This window comes from Podarcis cretensis (genome assembly GCF_951804945.1).
Source record: "Podarcis cretensis genome assembly, chromosome: 14".
Classification (NCBI taxonomy): Eukaryota; Metazoa; Chordata; class Lepidosauria; order Squamata; family Lacertidae; genus Podarcis; species Podarcis cretensis.
The window spans coordinates 43003921-43027952 of NC_137183.1; the positions used below are offsets into that span (position 1 = coordinate 43003921).

Here is a 24032-nt window from a genome sequence, read left to right on the forward strand (position 1 = left end):
TGCCGGCTTCCGTCGGCTCCGCCTAGTCAACAATGGGGAGGGTGGCGGCCGCCGAGGGACATGCGCACGCAAACGAGCCCCACCCCCGGCGTCTCCGAGAGTGTGACGTCCGACGTGGCTCGGCGCCCGCCTCAGATGAGAAGGGAGTGGGTGTAGCACGCAGGGGGCGTTTCCAGCGGCGTCTCCATGACGACGTTGCCTGCAAGGGGGTCGGACGAGATGACTCGTGGTTGCTTCCAGTTCTATGATTCAGTTCTCTCGCATGTCCCTCGAGCGCCTCTTCGGATTCCTGGAGGAGTCAAGGTGGACCCACTACCACTGATCTGGGGTGCAGCGATTTTGGCGGAAGGCTTCTGGTGACATAAAAAAGATCCTAAAAGAAAACATTTTACTTTTGTCCAAATGGGTTTTGCTTTGTTTTTTTTTGGAAGTAAAGAATATCAAGATACAAAAATTAAAAAAATTCTCTTTTTCCTGCGCGCCGACCGATTACCCAAAGATGGGAAACATTTTTAATTTAGCACCACGTTATGGTGAAATATTTGGAATATTGCATTACATGAGAAATTTTCCTAATCCTCCTTTTTGGAAAGGAACCACCTCTTTTGTCTGTTTGTTGGGATTTCATTGAGTACATAAAAAAGAAAATCAACACTTTCCCCTTCCACAGCCCTAGGATAGGTAACATCTTAACTGGCTGAACATTTTTCTTGACATAGTAGCCTTTTTTCTTGGTACTCCTTGTGTCTCTGATGGTTTCTTGTTATAGGTTTAGGCTTAGGTTTCCGTATACTGTACCTCATTCTCTCGTTTGCTATGACGGTAGTCTTCATTTGTATCTTATTGCAAATATAAAGATAACCAGCTGAATCATTTTTTCTTGTGAATGTAACATCCCATGCCAGCCTTGGTTTGGTTTCATTTTTATGCATTTGTCTTATGAAGTTTTATTTTGATACTTGGGCTATGTTTAAGCATATTAAACAAAAATATATTCTGGACAACAGAGGTAGCCAGCACAACACCCTACCCATCCTCACACATAATATTTTGTCTGAAGCTCCCTTGTGCTCCAGCTATCTAACACACCACTCTACAAAATATTAATCCAGAACTTATTTTAAGTAGAAAAGAGCAAGGTAACTCCTTCCTATTCCCCATCTGCAGCAATGCTCTTCCAGTTTCTGACCCATTGGCTTTATTATTTAAAATATTTTAGACACTGAAAAGGCATGTAGGAGAATCTTGTAAAAGCTAAAATGTGGATGGAGTGCATGTTGGATGTGTGGGAAACCTCACAGCATTCATTCTATATTGACAATGTCAATCAAGAGCCAGTTTTTTGGGTTTTTTTATATAAAAAAAATAGATGGAGCTGCACACAATTCATCCAGAACTGCTTCCGGCTTACAAGACATTGCTTCTTATTTGGGAAGTACCCAGGAAACATCTACCTTCATCAGTAATGACAAGAAATGGAAACTAACCTGTTAAACTACCAACACAATTGAAACGAACAACATTGGTACTGGGTGTATCTCTGTAAACAGACATGTGGCTAAATTACTCTTAAAAAAATGTGGCAGAAACCACACCTGTCCTGTTTGTTATATTCTGAACATGTTTCAAGCATACTATTTGTTTCCAACAGAGCCAGGTTTTTATAAGGGCAAGAAATTGCAAATCTCTTTCAATCAGTTTTTTTGTTCTCCTGCAGTTAGCAACCAAATTGCATATTTGCTCCCTCACTGGAAAGCAACAATGTCAAGTTGATAGATATGCTTCATTAGCACACAACAGCTTTAAACTGTGACAAAAAACTTCCATACTAAAGCATTCTGAAAATGTTCCCCTGAATACATTTTTTGTTTACATATGTTCAGGACCTGACTTGAACAGATTAATTAAAACAGATGTTTCATTTTGCATTAATGCTACTCATTTCCAGAAAGAGGAGACAAGAGGACAAAGCTAGAAGAGCTGCAGGAGATCCATGACTGGATTTCCTGATGTTCCCTTCTCTCCAGTTCTTATAATGCAGCTGGGCAGGGTCCCAGCTTGTAGAGCAATCACCAGTTGTCTTTTAATCTTTCCACTGCAATATTTCTTCAGTCTAGATAGCTCCTTCCCCAAAGCTGCTAGGCTAGGGAAAGCATACAGATACCCAATCACTGATCTCGCCTTGTGTGACTCCAATGAATCCTCACAAAGTATGTAATATGATACTGGGTACAGACTTAAGCACTGTGCAAAAACACTGCAGGGTTGTCATGAGGATAAAATGGAGGAAGGGGGATAGCTGTGCTTGAGCTCCTTGGAGCAAAACCAGGATATATTGCAGGTATTTAGTAGCAAACCAGTAGTAATTTAAGAAGTAAAAGCTTGAACTTTTATATAAAATTTAATTCTTGCATGGTTGTGTTTCCTTCACACAAGACACACACAGCAAATTCTACATGCCCTTGGATCTATAAAACGTGAACAAAAGTACCTCCATAATATACTTTCTGCATAATTTTGGGGAGGAAGGCAGAACATTTGGTGCAGAGATAGGCAAAGAGAACTAGAAGAAGAAAATGCCAGACTGAATTGGACCCAAGTCCCTCTAGTTTAGCGTTCTGAGTCTGGTAGCTGTTGTCAACCAGATTGTCTGGAAAGGTCAGAGGTGGGGAATGAGTGACTGCTGTCCTATTTGTACCTGAAAGTCTGGTCATCAGAGGGACAGGCCTTTGCAGATGGGGGTTACCTTTAACTATCAGGGCTAATAACCATTGAAAGATCCATCCCTCCAAGTTTGCTGAATCCTTTCCAAGACTATTTATGTAGTAGCTTAAGTGGTGTGGCACATTGCTTTTCTATTAACATACATAACTGTGCTGTGTGCTGGGCAGCAGTCATAAACCAGATTGTCCTGAAACAAGTCACTTTGAACTTAAATAAGATGACTGCCAGCTGCCTTTCAGCGGCGTTAAAAATTGTCAAGTTATTACAAGCATTCAGCATAAATACCAAAAGGGGAAAAAAGAAAACTTTTATTACTTAGTTCCAAATATTACATGCACTTTCCAAAAGTTAAACTCTTAAAACATTTTCAATAGCTTCTTGTCAGTTTGGAGGCAGCAAAGGATACCAGAGACAAATATTTTGAAAAAAGCATTTACAAAAATACATTGCACAAAGTCCTATCTCACGTCTTTAAAAAATAAGTTAGTGTTATGCAAAATATTCCCCACCCCGTCAACTTCCCCCATTTGGATTTATACAGGATAATTCTGATTTATATATTTAACCTACAGTTTATGTAACAGCTGTACAGGTTTTAACAAGCTCTTCTCAATAGGCCATTGGTTCTATTTCTAGCTGAACTTAGGCGAGCAAATGGTCTTCTGGAAATAAAACTCTCTATAAATATTTGAGGACTCTTTGTGCAACATACATTAACTCTCCATTTTGTCGTTCCCAAAAGAACAATTATTATAAACTCTCCAAAAAAGCAAAACGTAAGGTAAGATTTTCACACACCACCACTTTCAGGAATCTTTTTCCTAAGGAAGGTTTCTAATAATAATTCCAATTTAAAAGATGTCAAGTTGTCGGGGCATGCAACAAGTTCCATGTGTAACAAGAGCTCCAGGAAAACTTCAATTTCTGTCCTGAAGTTCATAACCATGTTATTGTGTGGGTTGTTTTTTTAAACAAACAGTTGTTTTGGGAGAAGTGGTGTCAAAACTTTGCCCCTGAGGTTTCAACAACATTCAGTCTTGTGAAGTTTCCTCTGGCTTTCCAGAGATTAGCAGCAACCCCAGAATACCCAGTGAGGCTTGGGATATTTAACTGCACAAAAGAGAATGTGTGAATAAGCCCCAGGGATGAAACATGGTTGCAGGTTACCTCATCCGAGGTTTAGCATTTCTGGCATCATCCTTTTAATTCTGGTTCCACTTCCACTTCCTTATAATTTCCCATCTTTCAGCATCTACTCTTGTAAGCCATTCTAATTCAATCCTGTTCAGGCCATTTCTTACTGATGAGACCTCTTCCTCCTTTATTCAGCATATACTTCTGTTGATATTACGCTGAAAAGCTTGGCCAAATTTGTACTTAGCACTCATGGAAACCTTCTAATTCATTCAACTGCTATTAGCTACTGTAACCATCAACTTGCTTAAAAGGAAAGTTATTAAAAAATCAAAATTTAAACCCATTTATGTTTAAAACACCTGTTAATGATGCTTTTTTCTTTTGTTTTTCCAGTTTGGTTACCAGTCTGAATAGACTTCTGGCTCTATCCCTTTCCTATCTGTAACATTAAAACATAATATATTCTTACCAAATGTGTCTTTTAGCAAGATGTTCTTAGACAATTCCAGATGAAATCAGAACCTTTCCCTCAAAAACACAACACTGGTGTCAAATCCTGCTGGGAATTTAAAGTATGTGAAGTGGCACCAGGTCTGGGAGGTTGTGGCCAAAAGGCAATGCAGCAACTACTGGTGCCACACAGTCTCCATCCCTTAAAGAGTGCTGGAACCACATGCAAACCCTGTCAAAGTGACTGGAAACTATTTAACTGCAGAACATGGTAGACTGCATCCACGGTCGTTTTTTAAAAAAATCATATACATGGGGAAGGTGAGCCCCCACAATGAAAACAGATTCCTAGCTGCCAAAAAAAGAAGTTTTAAAAAGCTTATATTGCAAAGTAATAAAATAGATATTTACTAGCTTGTTAACTGAGTTTTGCAAATGAGAGCGGTTGGCATGCAATATTTTTCTTAGAATGAACACGTTAAAAATATAAAGCTGTCTGGAAGGTACAAGCTGAGCATCCGAGCAAATAACCATTTGGTTTGATATACAATTCTGTTGGCAGTCTTCTATACTTAGCCAAGAACTTGGAACCTGCAGCCCATCACGTATCTTTTAAGAATTCCAGTGTTCCAGGCTTTCCCTTTATATACATATAAACAGAAAAAATATACATCAAGAAGTAGGAAAGGGTACATAGGATTCATTCAGCAGGTCTCCCATGCACTCTAAACCGATAGAGGCAAGTGTACTCTGTATGGCCCCAGTTAGAAAAAATTCTTAGCTCCACTATCTGGAATGGTTTTTCAGTTGTCTCCTAAAAAAATAAAGGACGAGGAAGAAGTTAGAACTTAGCAGATAACTTATTTTAAAAGTAATTTGTCTGTAGAATAAATTATATTGTTATAAATGTTAAATGCTATGAATTCAGTCCAACCCTTGTTAACCACATAACTCACACCAGTTATTTCTTATTGCAATAAATTGGGTGCTTATGGTTGTACCCAAAACCTACTCATAGCAGACTCAATGAAATTAATGGACAGAAGTTAGGGTGGTATGCAGTGCTAGTCCTACACAGAGTAGACCTACTGAAGTTAGTGGATGTGAATAACTTAGGTTTATTAATTTCAGTGGGTCTCTTCTTAGCAGGACCTAGCAACCCTTAGTCATGTTCATTAACTTCAATGGGTTTACTTTGAGCAGGACCAGTATTGGACACAACCATTAGCCTTTCGGTATTTTGTCCTTAAAAGAAGCAGGATTACAATGTTGTATCTATAACTGTTGCTACAGCTTCCTTTGCATTCAACTTTACGTGCACTATTGCAGTCAAAATAGGTAAAAAATCCATCAAGCCCATGCAAAAAGGCAGGGCCAACAGTTCACGGATCAATTTATGTGATATTAGAGGAGGGGAGAATTTGCAGTTAAGGGAATTTGAAATGCAAATTTCCTCCAGTTTGGAAAGCCTTGTGCTACTTTAAGATTTCTGTGAATGAGCAGTAATTATGCTAGTAAAACTCTCTGTGGGCTTATATGCAAGACTGGAGCAAACCAAACTTTCATATTTTATTTGTCACATGCATGATCTAGCTTCTTTGCTTTACAGGAGCAAATCCAAACCTAATATTATTTGCATTCATGTCAATGCCTCCAAGAGTGTAAAAAAGAAGAAGCCTAAAGGCAGATAGGCTTTGTACTAATGTTGACATACCATTACTTGAAACATCTGTAATGGCTCTCCATCTTGATCATAAATATATTGCCCAAGAAGTACGCCCTCTTGTTCATACTCACTTTCAAGACCCTGCCAACACAAATGTTTAATATTATTCTGAGTTCTCACCAGAGAAGGTAACTATAAGATTCAGTTTTAATTTCAACCTCTCTCAGTCCCTATTAAAATACAAGATTGCAATAAAAGCAGGTAGGACACACAACATATCCCACACACCCCCTGAATTTTTTAGGATATGAAAAATATGAATTTACTACTTGGATTTCTACAAAGACCACCAAAAAGTCTCAGGTAATTGCAATGTAAAATACTAGAAATGGCTGAAATGTGGTCTGTATGCAAGAGTAACTTTTATAAACCGTCACATTTTGACTTTCTACTTTAATTTTAACACAAAATATATTAAGTTGAAAGTGTGATCTCCTGTTCTTTTCATTTCTTTGTTTTACTGAAAATTCTTTTATGTTATCTATCTGGGTACACTGAAAAGCTAATTAGAATGGTCTGTTCTTACAGCTGCTTGTACAGATGTCAAATACAGTTCCCAAGGGAAGTTTTGAAGCAGGCACATCCGGAGCAGGTTAGGTGATAAATCAATATACTGAGGTATTCAAAGTCCTTTTCCTTTGATCCCCCTTTTATAACAATTGCAAAATAAATAAATTTGAGGAAAATCACCCTAATCTATTTTGTCAAAGATAAAGCTTACATATACTGAAAAATCCTTTGGAGCACTGGTAATATTGCCTGTTGGTGAAAGTGTTTTTGGTATGTGTTCCAGGGTGAAGGCTGTAGGGTAGATCATCATGGAAAGCCTGACAACCAGATATCCCTGTGATCCTTTGAAAGCCCAGCAGTTTCCAGGATACATGTCAGGCTTAAGGGAAGAAATAAAAAAAAAAGTTGCAGTTCCATTAATAAGATTTAAAATAACAAGAGATCTGACATTATAATGTGGACAAAGCATATACTGAGAAATCGCATAATTTCCTTAGATGGTGCATATCTTTTAAGTCATGTAGCTCAGCAGCTCAAAATTATAATAACTAAAGTACAGCAACATAATAACGCCGTGCGGCATCATCATAAAAAATATGAAGCAATTATAATCTGAAATAGCTTCCTTTAAGAAACCTTTAAGCAACTTTTGTTGCATAATCCAGTGGTTTTAAAACTTTCTGCACTGTTTTATCTGTTTTGGGAAATCTACCTATTGTAGGGGATTTGAGTGACATGTTTGAGGCCTGTTTGGTTTCACCATCACCTTCTCTAAACTTACTGTGCCTCCTAAAATAATTATGAGCTGACCTTAGTTTGGTATGATCTGCCTCTTTGTTTTGTTTTTAAGCTAGAATCCCCACAGTCTACTTGTATATTTTATAGTTATAAAGCAAGAGGTATGACTGATCTGCACTGTCACCCTAAAGGTGCTCTCTTTTTTAAGGACTGGATCAGGCTTTCTAGTCCAGCATTCTTGAAGGGGGGGGAACACCTCAGGAACCAACAAGCCATGTTCTGCCTTTTATCCAGACCTGTTGCATGAACACTGCAGAAGGTGCTTATTGGTGGGCAAGCAGTTTTTCAAGGAAGTTTATTACTGATCTTCTCACTGAACACCCTGAGAAGCCACAGGCTTCCTGTGTGCACAATTTGAAAACTATTGGTGTTTTTTTACAATCTAGTGCATAAAAAATTATGAAATAGCTAATAAAAGAAGCTCAGTGTTGGGTCAATGACAACTGTCCCGGCTGTATAAGGGAATACACCCCTATGGAACATCCCTATACTTCAAGAATGTGCACACATGGGGCATACTAGACATCAGAACTCATGACTGTAACATCGTTTCAGAAAACCGGTCAACATTTAAATGGCTTGGGTTCTGAAGAGTGCACAAATTTAGCTGCAAAGCATCTCAGTGGTAAGGAACTGAGCAACAGTCAACAAATAAATGCACCTTCATGGAATTCTTGCCAGAGATTCTGGAAGAAAAGCTAAGGGGAGATGGAAACTAAGTGACACCAAGGTTAGCTCATCCAATATTGGCACAAAATTCATTCCTATTCCATGAGCACAGAAAGAAGCTGATGCCAGGATGCCAACAAGATGCGAGGAAGCCAAGATACTGCTGTACTAAGCAGAAATGACCTTACCTGTTGACACAGAAACCCTTCTGGACAAAAGCCCTGAGCAACTTGTGCCTTTAACAGGGAAAATGGGTTTCCCAAGTGTTTTAAAAATCACTAGCCTTTTAATTACCTGGATCACTACGCGAGGAGATTGAGAGAAGTACCACAAAGGAATTCCAAAGAGACTAATTAGAGCTGTTTTGGTTTCGTACGTCTCTGAACAGCGAGTACTCAAAATACTGCCACCTTGAAGAAACAAGGAAACTATTCAGGTTTGTTAATAAGACAGTGCAGACTTACTTTGCGTGTGCCTCTTCATTCTTTTTAAATACTACAACCTTGTGCTACTTAATGCAGCCGTTTTCAACCCTTGGCAGCCAACTATGCTTTGGGGGACTACAGACAGGGCAGCCAGCACAAACTCTAGCTGCTGGACAGCAGTCTGTTTTCTCCTTTATAAAGAAGCACAGCCTCACCTTCCTTGCTCTAATAATCTAGAGTCCAAGGGCTGGTGGTGCAGATGGAGCTGGCCCTTCTGCTCTTAGCTGTGGTTGAGCAATTAGGAGCTAGCTTTTCAAACATGTACTCCCTCTTCTTCCACCTCTTCCCTGCTTGGCAGTGAATTATTTACATTCCCACCACCTGAACACTAGGGCAAAAATATCTATGCCAATCTTATTTTAAAAAAATAATTCTTAAAAGCAAATTTAACAAATAAAAAGGAAAATGAAGGAAAAAAGTGAAGGAAAAACAAAACCCACTGTTGGCTCACATTTAGGATACAATAATCATCTGTATATCCTTCTTAAATTAACCATATATATTGATATAAGCCACCCAGATGTCCACACAGGTATCTACACAAGATGGATTTTTATAGGAAGTAAGTTCAACTTTAACAAGAGCAGTGCTAATCTCAACCATGACTCCTGCTGACTAGAGTTCCTTTCCAAACCAGGTAGAAAGAGGTTTTCAGGTTGGAGAATTTTAGCTTTCCTAGTGATTGATTTAAAGCACATTTTTAGATTTCCATAACTGCAGAGTCAAGAGTAAATTGTTCTTTCCTCAATGCAACTAGCCGTTAATCTCCCGGGGTGCCCAGGCCATATTTCCCAAGCTGTCTCCACCCACTTCTCTTATGTCTGAGCCTCTTACACACAAACTCTATTAGTCTCTGAGCTAAAGCCTGTTATGGGATGAAGTATTCTATATTTATTTATTTATTTATTTAGGGGATTTATACCCCAGCCTTTTGACAAGTGCCCTGAAGGCAGCTTACAAAACAGATCCATTTAAAATCAAGCAAAACTGGCACTGAAAACTACAAAATGAAACAAAAGAAGTAGCAAGTTATAATTAGTATAATGCTGTAGCTCTCAAGGAGGGTATGAAGCTGAGTGAGAAATGTGGCCTGGGGGAGAGATGGTAGAGGGTAAGGAGGGGTTGTGCCCTGGTGAGAGTCCCAAGGGCCAGAAAGAGAAGCCTGGAATACTGCATTTGCCCCCCCCCCCCCCAGGCCTAAGGTTCCTCCCTGCTATTTTAGGTGGTAGTCAAATACACCCAGGGAAAAAGTTAAAGGGTTTGGGGGCCACAACAGGAAAGGCTCCTAGATCCACCAAAACTTCTGCAGAACTTACTATCTGTAATGAAGATCAGCTCAAAATGTTTAAACTATTTAAATGGTTGCTCAACACCTCTAGTATAAGACAGGCAATATCCCCTCAGAACTTACCTCCAGATTCCAAGGCAAAGTCAACCATGCCAGTCTTGTCTTGTGAAAAGAGCTTCAGTGCATTATTGACAATAATGCGTGCTTGCTGAAAATATACGTAAGAGAAATATGAGAGTAAGCACTGTATTTCAGCATTCTGACACCCTGATGTCAAGTTGTGCTTTTGTCATAGAATTGTTTTATACAGCATTCTCTCTCATATATATATATATATATATATATATATATATAATATCCCAAAAAATGTCTCTCTAAATTAAGAAAAAGTTCATGCAACCAGTAGAAGAATGTAAACAGAGGATGCCTGTTGGTATTCTAAAGCAGTGAAACTACCTGTTCCTAATGCCTACCAACTATATTCCCAGTGGATGTGGGACAAAGAGGGCCTTCAAGGCCAATCTAAACTTTAAGGCTTGGGCAAACTAGTCTTTGAAGCAACATATGGGCAAATCTGGTCTTTGATGTGACAAAGCCTCAGGCGATTAACAGTTTTAAAGGTCAATGCCAGAACTATGAATTGAGTTAGTGTTCAATAGTACAAATTGTACTCCTGAGCAGTAACCAATACAGTCAATATGGATGTGCTGTCCTCTTTATGAAACACTGTTCAGAATGAATGGGGCTGGTTTTCCTTTTCATGGCTGGAATTTTATTGATGTTTCTCTGGCTGCATTTTTAATTTTTAAGCAGTCCAATTATTTTATATGCCTATTATTATTTCCAGCTTTATAACACAGCAAGCCCTCAAGACATCACCTTCTCAGAATTGCACATAGACACTAGCCTAGGAATTTGTGTATCTGCAAATGACTAGATAAGGAAAGCTTTAAAGAAGAAGAGAAAGACCAACTTCTGCAAAGGCCAGACATGATTAACATGGGCAGAGGTCTACAAAATTAGGACTAGTATTGGTAGCAAAGCATTTGTTTGCCAGCTGCAAAGTTATTCCCAGCACGAAATCACAGTCAGTGGCTTGGATCCCATGTTATCGGAAGTGGATCTTTGCTCATGGGGTGCTTCTAGTGGATGAAAGTTGGGAGCAATGGCATAGGGAGAGAGAGGCGATTTTGTTGAAACTTCCTTTCTCCTGCAGTGCCCTGAAGATCTGCTCATGAATGTTGCAGCATCCTTCAGAACAGAGTGAGGTGCAGCACAGAGAGAAAGAGGAATCACTGAAAAATTGCCTCCTTCACTTCTGCCAATGTGAGCTTCCACAAGTTCATACACCTTTCCATTCATGGAAGAGTAATTCTGGATCCAAGGTATCATCATCTAATGACACTGATCAAATTATAATTTCAAATACTGGAGCAAGGCTAACATTTCATTCTGACTCAGTGAGGAACAAAGAACTCACATTAAAGTCAATTCACAAACTGTACTTCACACCACATAACTATTTTACACGAGCACTGGTTCCTCGCCAAAATGTTGGAGGGGATGCCAAACCCTTGAGATGTGCTTTCATTTATGGTGGGATTGCCCAAAGGTTAAATGCTTTGGGGATGCAGTACTCCATGAAACTGGAACTACCATAAAATGCCAGGATACACCTCCACACCTGGCACTCCTTAAAGACACTACAATGTACAGCGAGCAATTAGCTGGACACTTTCTTATTGCAGCATGATTCAGAATTTTGCAATTGTGAACAGACTTAGCAGGAGTTAATCTGGATTATTCGTATGCCAAGGTATGGGACGCTGCATTATTTAAAAAGCTGACATTCAAAATAAGAGTCCTTAGAGGCCAAAGTAAAAAAGCTAACATTACAAAATCATACCACACTAAATTAAATGTATGTTAATAGACAAAAACATGGACTGTTTCCATCTCCATCTTTTTATCATTTATCTAAAATATTTGCTCACATCTTTCTCCTGAAAAACATTTGTAGTTAAAGACGAATTGCACTTACTGTCTTAAAAATGAAATGCACAGAAACTTAAGCATAAGTTTAATGACGCTGTTTCACAAAAGTGCAATCTAGAGTTTTAGTGGAAATGTACAATATTTTTCATCTTACTTACTGCTTCTGTGATGCCTGAAATCCCAGCCTCATTCACAACACTCGTTACCACCTCTGAAGTTGACTTTGTATTTGCGACAGACATGTGGAGAGTTATGTTCTTGAGGATCTGCAACTCCAGAACTTGTAACAAATTTTGCAAGTCACTCTTGCTCACAAATTTGGACGTTAGCCACTGAAGCAGTGATTCTGGCAAGTCTCCTTGTTGGTTGCCAAAAAGCATGATCTTGACTGATTCTTTAACTTGGGCATCTACCTAGAAACATATCATATGGCAAGTTATATCACTGGCTTTGGATCACTTTCCAAATAGAATAGTGGTTCTCTTAACACAGATACTTATTTTAGTTTCCTGCTATTCCCAACAATCAGACTGCTGTAACATAAAAGTTGAGGTTCTTCAACATTATGTTTTAATACACTAAGTTAGGCAACAAACCATATTCCCTCTGTCATAGTCATTTATGTTAACTATTCAAAGGAAACAAGTCAGAAATTCCACTGGGTTTCTGTAAACCCCTTCTGTGGGCCTAATCTGCTCTTTGGATCCCAGCTCTACAGCCTTTAATCCATTTACCATGATCTTCAAATGGAATGACAGGGATAGCCAAAAGAAAATTCTAAAGAACTATAAGCTAGTGCCTCCCCACAGAAATTGAGTAGGCCAGCCTCCTGCTTGTAGACAGTCCTGTAAAGTCCTGAAACCAATTGCATCTTATGGTATTGTATTTTGAGTAAGCTAAACAGACACAACCATATGCTTCTCAGCAAATCAATCCCTCCAGGAATCTTGCCTTGGACACAAAATGCTTTGTCAGAACTGGGTGCACAAATACAACATATTAAACTTCATTCAGGGAAGTCTCCTTTTGAACTTACCTTTTCATGAAGGGTATCCATTCTGTCACAGCAAGTTTTCAAATCCTGTGAACTTAGCAGTTCTGATTTCATGTGACCTAACTCAAGTTCTAGGTGTTTAATCTTGGATAACAGATGCCTGTTTTGTTCATCAGTGTCACTGACAGCACAGAAAGATAATAAAAGACAAAGCTCAAATATCAGAACTATTAGTAACAGATCTAGTAACAGTCAACAAAACATTACACTGAAGTAAAACAAAATGAGCAAGTTTTTGGCAGAGAGATGTGTTCTCCATGCATCCAAGAACATATTTGATGTGATAAACATGTTCCCTCTATCCACTAGAACAAGATAAAAAAGCAGCAATGGAGATGAAGGTATGAACCATTCACACTTTGCTTATTATTCACCTGGGGAAATGTTCAAAGCCACCCAAAGTTCATACGATTCTTTGGAAATTTCTATACAATTCACAGCATTTTGTTGAATTTGCTACTATACGTAGACATGAAACAGACATTAAATTCCAGTTGTTGTTTTAAAGTAGCATGGTGGGGTGAAAATGCTGAATTCCCTTACTGCATAGTTTCAGCACAAAGCAGCAGTTAGCTAATCAGCAAACAAACTGAATTTTGAAACTTTAAAATCAATTTTCTGAGCATATGGTTTAAACAAGCATAGAGTTAAAATAAGTCACAAGAAAGAAAATAAAGTCTGAGTTGGTGGAATGACGGAATGATATTCCAGACTTATAGCAAGTTTTAGAATGTAATTTAAAGATGCAGTATAGTGACAACAAAGGCCAAACATTCAGTAGCTAACCCCCGGCCCCCCCTTATAGAAGCATACCATACCTCATTTTTTGTGCTTTGGTTAGCTCAAGTTCCTTTTGAAGTCCCTGAAAAATAACAAAATGATTAAATTCACATGGAACCTCCTTATTCTGAACTACAGAAGAGATGCTGTGAAGAAAAGATTCCCAGACAACAGAAACTTGGGAAAAGTAGAGGATGAGGAACCAATTTGCATACTTTCTAAATTTCATTCAAAATTTCTGATAGCAATTTTGACATATTCATGCCATGGTGGAATGGGGGCGGGTGAGAGAAAGTGGCAGAGGCACTGGACTCCAATTGGGACTGCATGTGACTTGGGGAAGAAAATTGCTCTTAAACTACTCGGTGGTGGTAGTTATTGTAATCCAGCTCTTATCCATTAACTCAGCATATGGCTATGGGGGAAGGGAGTGCATCACAAGAAAGGAAGACACAATCCTTCTTCCAGAGAAGAAGCAGAAACATTACCTGACATATGGAGATCCACATAACACTCTGGATCCCAAGACTGCAACTTGAGGTTACTAATCGTATTTTCACTAGGGCCTCTTTGCAAGTGAAAAATCCTTTCCTCTTTCTGTCTGATGTTTATCCAGAATAAATCTTGTTTGGTCAAACCAACTGTCTTCCATTATCCCAGCACATATCTTATTTTTTAATGCTTTTCAGAAATGGTTAGAGTGCTAACTGCAATTTTTTAAAAAAATGTTTCTTAATGCTGGAAAAACAGATCTGTCTTCCAACTTTGAAAATTCTGGTTCTCACAACAAATTATACATTTGGCACACTTTTGGCCTTATGAGCAACTTGTGGTATTTAATCTCACAACCATCCTGAGAAGCTAGTTTGATTGACAGATTATAAAGTGCCAAGGGGTACCCCCAGTGAGATTTTTAGACAATTGGAACCTAAACGTCCCACATCCAAGCCCAGCATAATAGCCATTAAACTATCACTTTGTGCCCAAATACATCTCTTCCCATCTGGGCAAGCAAGAGGCATTACCAAATTTCAAGGAGACATTCTGGCCAGATGACCAATTGGAGGAGGGTTTGCAACAGCATTAGTTCTAGTTCTAGAGAGGCGTGGACACTCACATTTGGCTCCCTGACCTGAAGTTCCACACTCATGAGGTGACAGATTTCTCTTTTTCTTCTTCCCTTTCCCTAAGCATATTTGCTTGGAAGCAACCTGTGGATTTCACTGGGACTTACTTCCAATCAAGTATTCTTAAAATTACAGCCTTTGCTACTGAAAGAAACTTTTAAAGCAAGTCTATCATTCTTTTTATTACCTCCGATTTTTCTGAGAGTTTTGCAAGGAGATCTTCTAAAGCTACAATGCGCCATTCATGTTCTTGGTGCAAGGTCAGAAAGTCACGCTTTAAAGATAAAAGAGAATAGTAACTTTTGAAGCTTATTGCTCACAAGATCCCTCCCATATTTAAATATTGTATGGATTTTAAACACACAACCCAAAATAATATCTGTTTATCCTGAAGCCATATTTAAGTACAATGACCGCATGAGAGCTATTTAATGCAGTTTGAAAAGGTAAAGAAGTAAAATGGTATCATTTTAAAATCCATTCATGAAAAGCATATTTTCTTCCTTTAAGACACAGTTATTCAACTCTTAAGCTAATCATAGGAACATGTGTTAAATGTACTGCATGTTGGGTTTTATATCAAATAATGAATTTTTAATGTTACCATCTTCAGGTTAAGCATATGAATTTGGCTGAATGGAATTATAATGAAATGCTTCCAGTGAGAATGACTATAATGCAATTTGCTAAACTATTATCATGTGCAAGCTGAAAACACTTGTATCCCACCCACACAAGCTCTCATTTCCCATGTCAGTTCTAAACAGCCTCCTACAACAGAAGTAGTATTGAGTATTTGAATGACAAGTCTGTAATGAAGAACATTAAAACTCCCAAGTTTTAAGAAACAGTTCCAAACAAATTACCGCTGGGTGTAGCGTTTCATCAGGTTTCATTTCTTTAATATGCTGGCCCACCACGTTTTTAATGAGTGTCAGCATTTCACTTTTGTCATTCATCTGGGTAACTTGATCTTGAAGGCTTTGCAGAAGAAGTAGCACTTTACTATATTCTTCATCCCGATGATGCCATCTCTTAGACATAAAGGCCATTTTCTTTTCCAGCTCTATCACACGATCTGCATCAAATACCTTCATAGTTTCCTATAATTTTTAAGGGTATTTATTCATTTATACCCCAGCTCTGTTCTAAAACATTCATAGTGGTTTACAATAACAAAATAGCTCACAACTGCAACAAATTACAGCTGTAAAACAAAACAAAAACCCTTAAAACAAGTTAGAGAAGCAGACTAAAGTAGCAGCTGCAGTTAATCCTGAATAATAACACCATTCAGAAAAGGTCCAATGAAATAAAATTGTCTCCACTGTTTTGCCTAAAAGCAGGCAGTGATAAGAGTTTGGATTTGATATTCCGCCTTTCACTCCCCTTCAGGAGTCTCAAAGCGGCTAACATTCTCCTTTCCCTTCCTCCCCCACAACAAACACTCTGAGGTGAGTGGGGCTGAGAGACTTCAAAGAAGTGTGACTGGCCCAAGGTCACCCAGCAGCTGCATGTGGAGGAGCGGAGACGCGAACCTGGTTCCCTAGATTACGAGACTACCGCTCCTAACCACTACACCACTCTCTTGGGAGTTTATTTCAGATTTTGGGATTAATTCTCATTATCCCCAAAGCACAGAATGATAAAATAAAATTTAAGAGATGGATTTAAAGGATACACTGCACATGGAAAGAAGATGGGGAGGAGTCCAAAGGCCATCCATTGGGGAAGGGGTTTTTTAAAAAAACACACAAAACTTTGCATTATGCATATTGATGAGCTATCTATCAAGTCAACACAACTTGTGAAGCATCAAGCCTTCCTCATGCTCTGGAGTGTCAAAAAGAGAGAGCCTGTCAGACACCTGGAAAGTCAAGACAGGCAGCAACAATAGTTGCTGGTAGGCTGCTGTACATGGGTGGCATATGTCATGTTTGGCATAGCGGACTAAGGCCTGCACAACAGGAACAAAATAATTTGGCCAGCTCTTGGTTGTATCACTCCCAACCCTTCACAATATTGGTAGGTATTCATTTGCAGATGGATAGACCAAAGGCCATCATCTAATAGGAAAGTGAGTAACATCCAGAGCCCCTTAGCCTTCACATGCGAAACAAAAAGCCTTAAGACACATCTTTTTAAAGAGCACTTACATCAGGGTATGGAAGAGCATAAGAGTCATCAGGCTGAGGCTCAATGATATTTGCAGAATCTTCCCAGCTGTGTATTCTGTGTATGCCCGTCCAATTCAAAGCTGGCAATAACGAAAGGAAACCTTCGGTACCCCAGTGCCATAATCCTAAAAGAAAGAAGGCAAAAGGGGTAAAGATAAATATCTTGCTAACAGGAAATCCTCAGATTTTTTTTCTAAAGTAAATTCGACAAAATAAACCAACTTTAATTCGGCATTAATCATTAAATTAATAACTTTGACCACAGTCTATATCAGGAGTCAGCAAACATTTTCAGCAGGGGGCTGGTCCACTGTCCCTCAGACCTTGTGGGGGGCCAGACTATTTTTTTTTGGGGGGGGGATCACCGAATTCCTATGCCCCACATTTAACCCAGAGATGTATTTTAAATAAAAGGACACATTCTACTCATGTAAAAACACGCTGATTCCCGGACTGTCTGCAGGCTGGATTTAGAAGGCGACTGGGCCAATCCGGCCCCTGGGCCTTAGTTTGCATACCCATGGTCTACATCCTACATCTGTGTAGCTGGGCACACTCTTAACCTTCCAGTTGTGGTGGGAGCGGACCACACCTACATGGATTGGATGTTGGGCTCTGCAATGAATTATTCATCATAATTGTGGCTCACCAGGTACCAGGCATGTGTACACACACACACACACACACACACACACTTCCAGACCTAGACAAGCAGAGAAAAAGACTGCTCAAGCTTCTAGATAAGTGTTTCCCAAACTTGGGCCTCCAGTTGTTTTTGGACTTCAATTCCCATCACCTCTGACCACTGGTCCTACTAGCTAGGGATGATGGTTGTAGTCCAAAAACAGCTTGAGATCCAAGTTTGGGAAATTATTCTAGATCTGGGATGTCCAACCAGTTGATCGCGATCGACCGGTTGATCGTGGGGCATTCCTGGTCAATCGCATGATTCTGACTGAGTGACACCCCCCCCCCCAAAAAAAAAACCCTCAACAACTTTGGTGAAGGCTCCCCCCAAAAAGCTCAACAACTTTGGTCAATCCAATGGGTAGATCACTGCCAGTGTTTTTATAGTGGGAGTAGATCGCAGTCTCTTGCAAGTTGGACATCCCTGTTCTAGATGAACCACTGTTATGTGGCTGGTTGGCTGCATTCAGTCTGAGTGGGCCACACATGTAGGCTGAATACACACAACCCTATAAATAGGTAACCTAGATTAGTAAGATTTCAGACTCATTCTACTGATACATTTCCGCCTACCTAGCAACAGCAATAGCGGAAGGAGAAACAACAGCAGTCTGAATATCTTTGGAAGACATCTGGAAAATAGATAAAGGAATTTCACTGTAATTAGCTCACTGCCATTGGTTGCCTGAACATGTAACATATAAATGAAAATTTCAATTCCATTACTTAAGCTCTTTATGACCGTGATCTGTAACAATGCCAACAACATTATGAAGATAGTTTTGTAACCCATTCAGAGAGAAAACAGCAGCACATATAAGACTACAGACCACAATCTAGAACAGTTTAGACTTGCCCATAGGCTTAAAAGGTGCCTAGGAGGACTTTTCTCTCTTGAACAGTGACTTGGTGTGATGTACAGTGGTGCCTCGCAAGACGAAATTAATCCGTTCCGTGAGGCTCTTCGTATAGCGGTTTTTTCGTCTTGCGAAGCAAGCCCATTGACAGCTTAGCGGATTAGCGCTATTAGCAGTTTAGCGGCTTTTAGCGGATCAGCTGATAAGCGGCTTAGGGCTTAGGAAAAGGGGGAGGAGGGGGCAGGAACTCGCAAGACATTTTCGTCTTGCGAAGCAAGCCCATAGGGAAATTCGTTTTGCGAAGTGCCTCCAAAACGGAAAACCCTTTCATCTAGCAGGTTTTCCGTCTTGCGAGGTGTTCGTCTTGCGGGGCACCACTGTACTACAAACTGCCTCTGGAATGCACTGGTGTTCTCAACAGAAGCTTGTGTTCCAGTGCTGATGGTTGCAGAAAATAAATTGCATGGATTTTAGGATTGTGGCCATTATCTCTCCTCTGTGTTATAAAGTCAATTTTAAAAATAAATTTAGAGGAGTGATGTGGGAGGGACATTTTTTCCACTGCTATATTCATCCATTGAAAAGTTTCCATTTGTGGAATACATTACTACATACATTTTAAAAAAATAATATAATGAATTAATACAAGTCAAACTGAGCAACTGGAATGGGGACAGGAAGTTCTTAGAGAATGGCCAAGTTAATTTAACCAATTTCAGTGCTAAAATTTTCTTTCTTTAAAAATATTTGCCATGCTTAAAATACAGTGGGACCTCGGGTTAAGTACTTAATTCATTCAGGAGGTCTGTTCTTAACCTGAAACTGTTCATAACCTGAAGCACCACTTTAGCTAATGGGGCCTCCCGCTGCCGCCAAGCCACCGGAGCACGATTTCAGTTCTCATCCTGAAGCAAAGTTCTTAACCCGAGCTACTATTTCTGGGTTAGCAGAGTCTGTAACCTGAAGCGTATGTAACCTGAAGCGTATGTAACCCGAGGTACCACTGTACTTACAAGTATTCCAACAAACTGAAGTTTCCAAACAAAGTATTTGTTTGATTTGAATTTGTTTTTATGTACATTAACTATGCTTTATTTTATTTTATTCATTTAAAAGGAAGATATTTTAATTCAAATACTTTTTTTTGGGGGGGGGACTTCTGAGATATTTATACAGCAAGGGAAATTAACATGGCATACTTTTTTTAGTTTTGGTTACTAAAATAAAATAATAAATCTATCTCTCTCTCTATCCAAAATTGGATCCCAATCTGCTCAGGGTAGCGTTATTCTTTCAGAGAAAATCTACCACTTTGTCTTGAGAACCCCAATATTGAAACCAGGAGGCAACTTCTTAGCCTAGCTTGCAGAATTTAATAACCACCAAACAAGCTCAGTAAACTGAGTGCTTTCCAATGCACATGGTTCATCATAACAAGAACAAGTAGCAGCAAGCTTCAGCCTGTGTGCAGCCTGGCACCCACAGCACAGCTGTGAAGACTGGACACTTTCATTTCCATTTTCAGCAAACATCAGTATAGCAATACATCTGTAACCTAATTGGTGGTTAATTTTAACTATGGCTTGTTGAAACATGTCATTTTTATAATCAATGGTTTGAAGCTGGCTTATTTCAACCAACAGCAATAGGATTAAATATTAAAATTAATCACTGTTTGTCCTTGACAAACAGTGGTTGTTTTAAAACGAAAATGAAAGTTTCCAATCTGCTTGCAACCACATCATGGAGTTGGGGGAGAACATTTGTGTCCAAGACTCCCTGCGCTTTGTAATAATCCAGTGGTTTGTCATAATGTATGAACCAACTGAAAAATGAGACTGTATCATCTTTAATCCAATTGTTTCCAGTGATAAAACTGTGATGAAGAAAACTGATCTACAATCAGTTTCCTAAACACATGGTGATCAAATTCTGTTAAGAAATGCTTACAAACCTTGTAAGAAGGAACACATTCAGCAAAGAAATCAGAGTAACAAGTTGATACCATCCAGTCCCAAGCCACCAGAACACTCCTGCCGCTGCCTTCCCTAGATGAGAACAGACAATGCTGGCTGAATAGGGAATGTAAGATAACCACCAAAGACAATAGTTTTCAAACATTTGGGTCTTCAGGGAAACTTTTCCAAATCAACATGTCTGCTGGGAATCCCTGTAAGTGGATGAGGATCCTGGGACATATTCTAAGTCACATCCTCTGTTCACACAGACACTGGCTAGGCCTGCAGAGCTTGGCCACTATCATCCACGAACCAAGATGCACCCAAGGAGACAGCCAAGATGGCCCTGTAGCTTCACACTGCAGGGGATGTTCTGTAATGTTGGGCGAGTAGCCTCTTGGGAAAGTTTGTCCATCATTACACATCTTTTCATTGAGGAGATCTCAGCTTCCCTGGAACACAGTTTGAAAACCACTGGCTTAGGAGGAGACCAAGTGGAAGCAACAAGGGAGTGCTGTAGAAGAATATTATAGAACATGCAGATTTTGGGTGTAAATGAGTATTGGCAAATGACCACACACATGCAACATTAAAATCAGTCCATAACACATCATATTACAATCTATATTCATAACCTAAAATGTCACACACGCATGCATAAAGTCATGCAGCAGAGAGTAATGCAGTAGCAACTTAGGTCTGACAATTTACAAAAGAAAAATGCATGCTGAAGCTGCATTCTTAATATGTACTTAGTGTGTCAATGAAACCCCAATGAAACCCCTTGGGGAATGAGATGAAGTAAGATGCCCAAGGATACATGGAATTGCAAGGAGTCTATTTCTGAGAGCAGCCCTCTTTTTTCACAACTAGCTAATTCTGCCTCGCAATACTGGAAGCAGGCACACTGTATAAGGTATGCTGGGTTATTAATAAGCTGTGAACACAACCACGCTACAGATGTTAGCATTAAGCAAACAACGATGGAAAAACCAAAAGGATGCTTGAAACAAGTTCATTTCCTACATGAAAAGCGCTTCAACATAGGCAACAATGTGAAAACTAAGCCAGTCTACACCGTGGCAGAGGAAGGGGTGTGTGGGCCGCCCGGGTGTCATCACTGAGGTGTGTGACAGACAAAAATATGAGGGCTAGCAGTTACTGAGGGGCCTGCAGCGTGTGCCAGCCACATGTCTCTCCTGGGAGTGAGGTGGTGGCTTGGGTGCCTGCAGGTTCCGCGTTGCCTGAAACGACAGCATGGGGCTTGCGTGTGCCCACTGCCTCTCCCTCAGCCGCCCTACAGCTGAGGGGAAGGCAGCAGAGAGGCTCCATGCAGCACGCCCAGCTCCTATAGGCGGCTCGCCCTGCCCCAGACTGCAGGACGTGTGGGCCGCCCCCAGCACTCAAGTGGCTAGCTATGCCACTGAGTCTACACACAGGTTTCATCCTTTTTTCCAAATAAAAATGCTGGACATTCAGGAACTAAGAAGGCGAAGCTGTATAGGACGATGGAGAACACTTGTGACCTTTTGTTCATAGCAGGGCTAGTGCCTGCAGGAAATAGAAAGTGGTTGGTTCCTCCTGATCTCCGGATGGTTAGGTAGGTAGTTCTATACAGAGATTTCTGCCTATTGATTTGAAAGCCTTCTTTCCAAAGCCCATGCCTCATCAGGTACACTGATGGTGCAAACAAGCCCCATGGCACTTACAGGAAGTGCTTTTTGTGTAGGAAATGTTTCTGTGTAGCATTTGAAGCTGCCATAAGGATCACAAATCCAGGTTAAATCAGCTGATCTACTATAAGATGCCAGTATGCATTAAAAGGCAGAATACTCATGCAAAAGCATAAACATGCACACACAAAATCAATAGTAACCTGGAGACACAACAGCTAGCCAAAGGAGTGACATAATCTTCCTGGACACAAACCATCCTGCTGTTCCCATTCTTTGTAACATATGTAGCAAGAAGTAACCTAATATAACACAGATGAATATGAACACAGAAAATGGGGAGCATCTTCAATTAAAAACGCTACCATTTTAAAACACTCTGGGATTGTTTTGTTTTTCATCCACATACAAAATATTTTATTAGCATTACAGCAGAGAAAAACTGGAACTAACATTATAAAGAAACATTGGATTTGATAATTCAACAGGCTCTGTTTTCCATGGGTTTACTACCATGTTATTTTTAATAAACAAGAATGGTTTTGAGAGAGTCATACTGCTAAGCATTTGTTATTAAAAAAAAAAAGACTGTATTTATTAGGTGCAGATCTATTTTAGCTAGAAGATTTTGGGGGGACGACGACCAAAAACTCTCTTCTTTAAGATTATTGTTCCTCATCTGTAACATTCCATTTTAGCACAATAGCACAAGCTATTGTATTCTGCCTTCCTAACAGTTCTGCAACATATGTAGAATGAGGATTATCTGCTCCAACCTTCCTTCATGACAAGGGTCAACCTAAACTCATAGCAAGAGCTAATAAGAGGTGCTGGCTGACACAAGCAAGTCACTCTAATCTACTTTGCAAGAAAGCTCTAAAAACAACAACAGAGAGAGCAATTAACAATGAAGAGATTGTGATGATGAGAGCAAAAGAAATCAAAATACGAAAACAAAATGGTGCAAGTCAACCTGTGTAAGAAAAGATGTGCCAAATGGTCCTTGCTACTCTTTTAGACCTTGAGGATTGCATGTGGGCTGTTGTGTGTGTTTCAAGGTGTTTCTTCCCCTTACAGTCATCACCTGTTGGTTGTGGTAACAATCAATTAATATAACACATTCAAGAAGACAGTGGTGTGCCAGATATGTCACAGAAATTTATTTTCCCCAGATTCCTCCCCCAGAATCTTGGTGTGTTTCTGCCTCTTGTCTATAGAAATGGGAGCAGGCAGCAATGCAGTAGGGGAGAGGCAGGCATGCCACAAACCTCTGTGGTCTGTATCACTTGACACATTCATGCTGCAGATTTGCCACCCAACCTTTAGTGACAAATGAAATTAAATCCCATAGACAGTTGCATCTATAAAGACAACTGTTAAAATGCAATTGATAATAAAGCATTTAGAGAGGTAATGAAGCAAACAACTGGAACTTCCTGCAAGTGCAGGATGAATCATGGCCAAGATACATTGCTTTTCCAGCTTCCACAAAATTACGGAATATCCCTGCAAAAGTCAGAATTATTAACAGGGTTGTTATGACAAAATGGGAATGCCACCATGTATGCCACCTTCATCTCCTTAGAGGAAACGTGGGATTTAAATTCAACAATAAATAAAATAACACTTTTTCAAAATCTGTCAAACTTACACATTGATTCTCCATTCATACCCAGGTGGCCATCTTCCCTGAGAAATTCTTTTACATTCATGCTTCCACAGTAGCTAGAGTGAGCTGCAGCACAAGAAAAACAAATAATTAAGAACAAAGATTTTCACAGGCTACAAAAACAGAAAATACAACCCAGAAAGGTCCAACAGCAGGCACGATGTGTCCACTGCAATCTTTTGATTTCTTTGCACAGCATCTTTCACAGATAAACTGCAACATGACATGGAAAGTCACCTTATTTACAAAAGCAGCTCACCATCCCACA

At 39.6% G+C, this 24032-nt stretch overlaps 1 protein-coding gene across 14 annotated transcripts in view; it reads right to left on the minus strand.

Annotated features, from left to right (window-relative positions):
* Window positions 1-3697: 3697 nt before the first annotated feature.
* The window catches only part of SUN1 (Sad1 and UNC84 domain containing 1), a 50554-nt gene continuing 30219 nt past the window's right edge, over window positions 3698-24032 (minus strand). For 9 of the 14 annotated variants that reach the window (XM_079953754.1, XM_079953745.1, XM_079953753.1 and 6 more), the window contains 16 exons: window positions 23747-23830; window positions 23069-23179; window positions 22299-22397; window positions 20419-20512; window positions 18181-18239; window positions 16900-17045; window positions 15610-15846; window positions 14931-15017; window positions 13655-13698; window positions 12819-12957; window positions 11941-12195; window positions 9911-9995; window positions 8309-8424; window positions 6759-6926; window positions 6026-6118; window positions 3698-5125 (listed from right to left, as the gene is read on the minus strand). In XM_079953754.1, coding sequence (XP_079809880.1) covers window positions 5012-5125; window positions 6026-6118; window positions 6759-6926; window positions 8309-8424; window positions 9911-9995; window positions 11941-12195; window positions 12819-12957; window positions 13655-13698; window positions 14931-15017; window positions 15610-15846; window positions 16900-17045; window positions 18181-18239; window positions 20419-20512; window positions 22299-22397; window positions 23069-23179; window positions 23747-23830 — 1931 coding nt within the window. In that variant the 3' untranslated portion in view covers window positions 3698-5011. The remainder of the gene's footprint in view (window positions 5126-6025; window positions 6119-6758; window positions 6927-8308; window positions 8425-9910; window positions 9996-11940; window positions 12196-12818; window positions 12958-13654; window positions 13699-14930; window positions 15018-15609; window positions 15847-16899; window positions 17046-18180; window positions 18240-20418; window positions 20513-22298; window positions 22398-23068; window positions 23180-23746; window positions 23831-24032) is intronic. The other 5 variants (XM_079953743.1, XM_079953751.1, XM_079953742.1 and 2 more) reach the window with 3 other exon arrangements.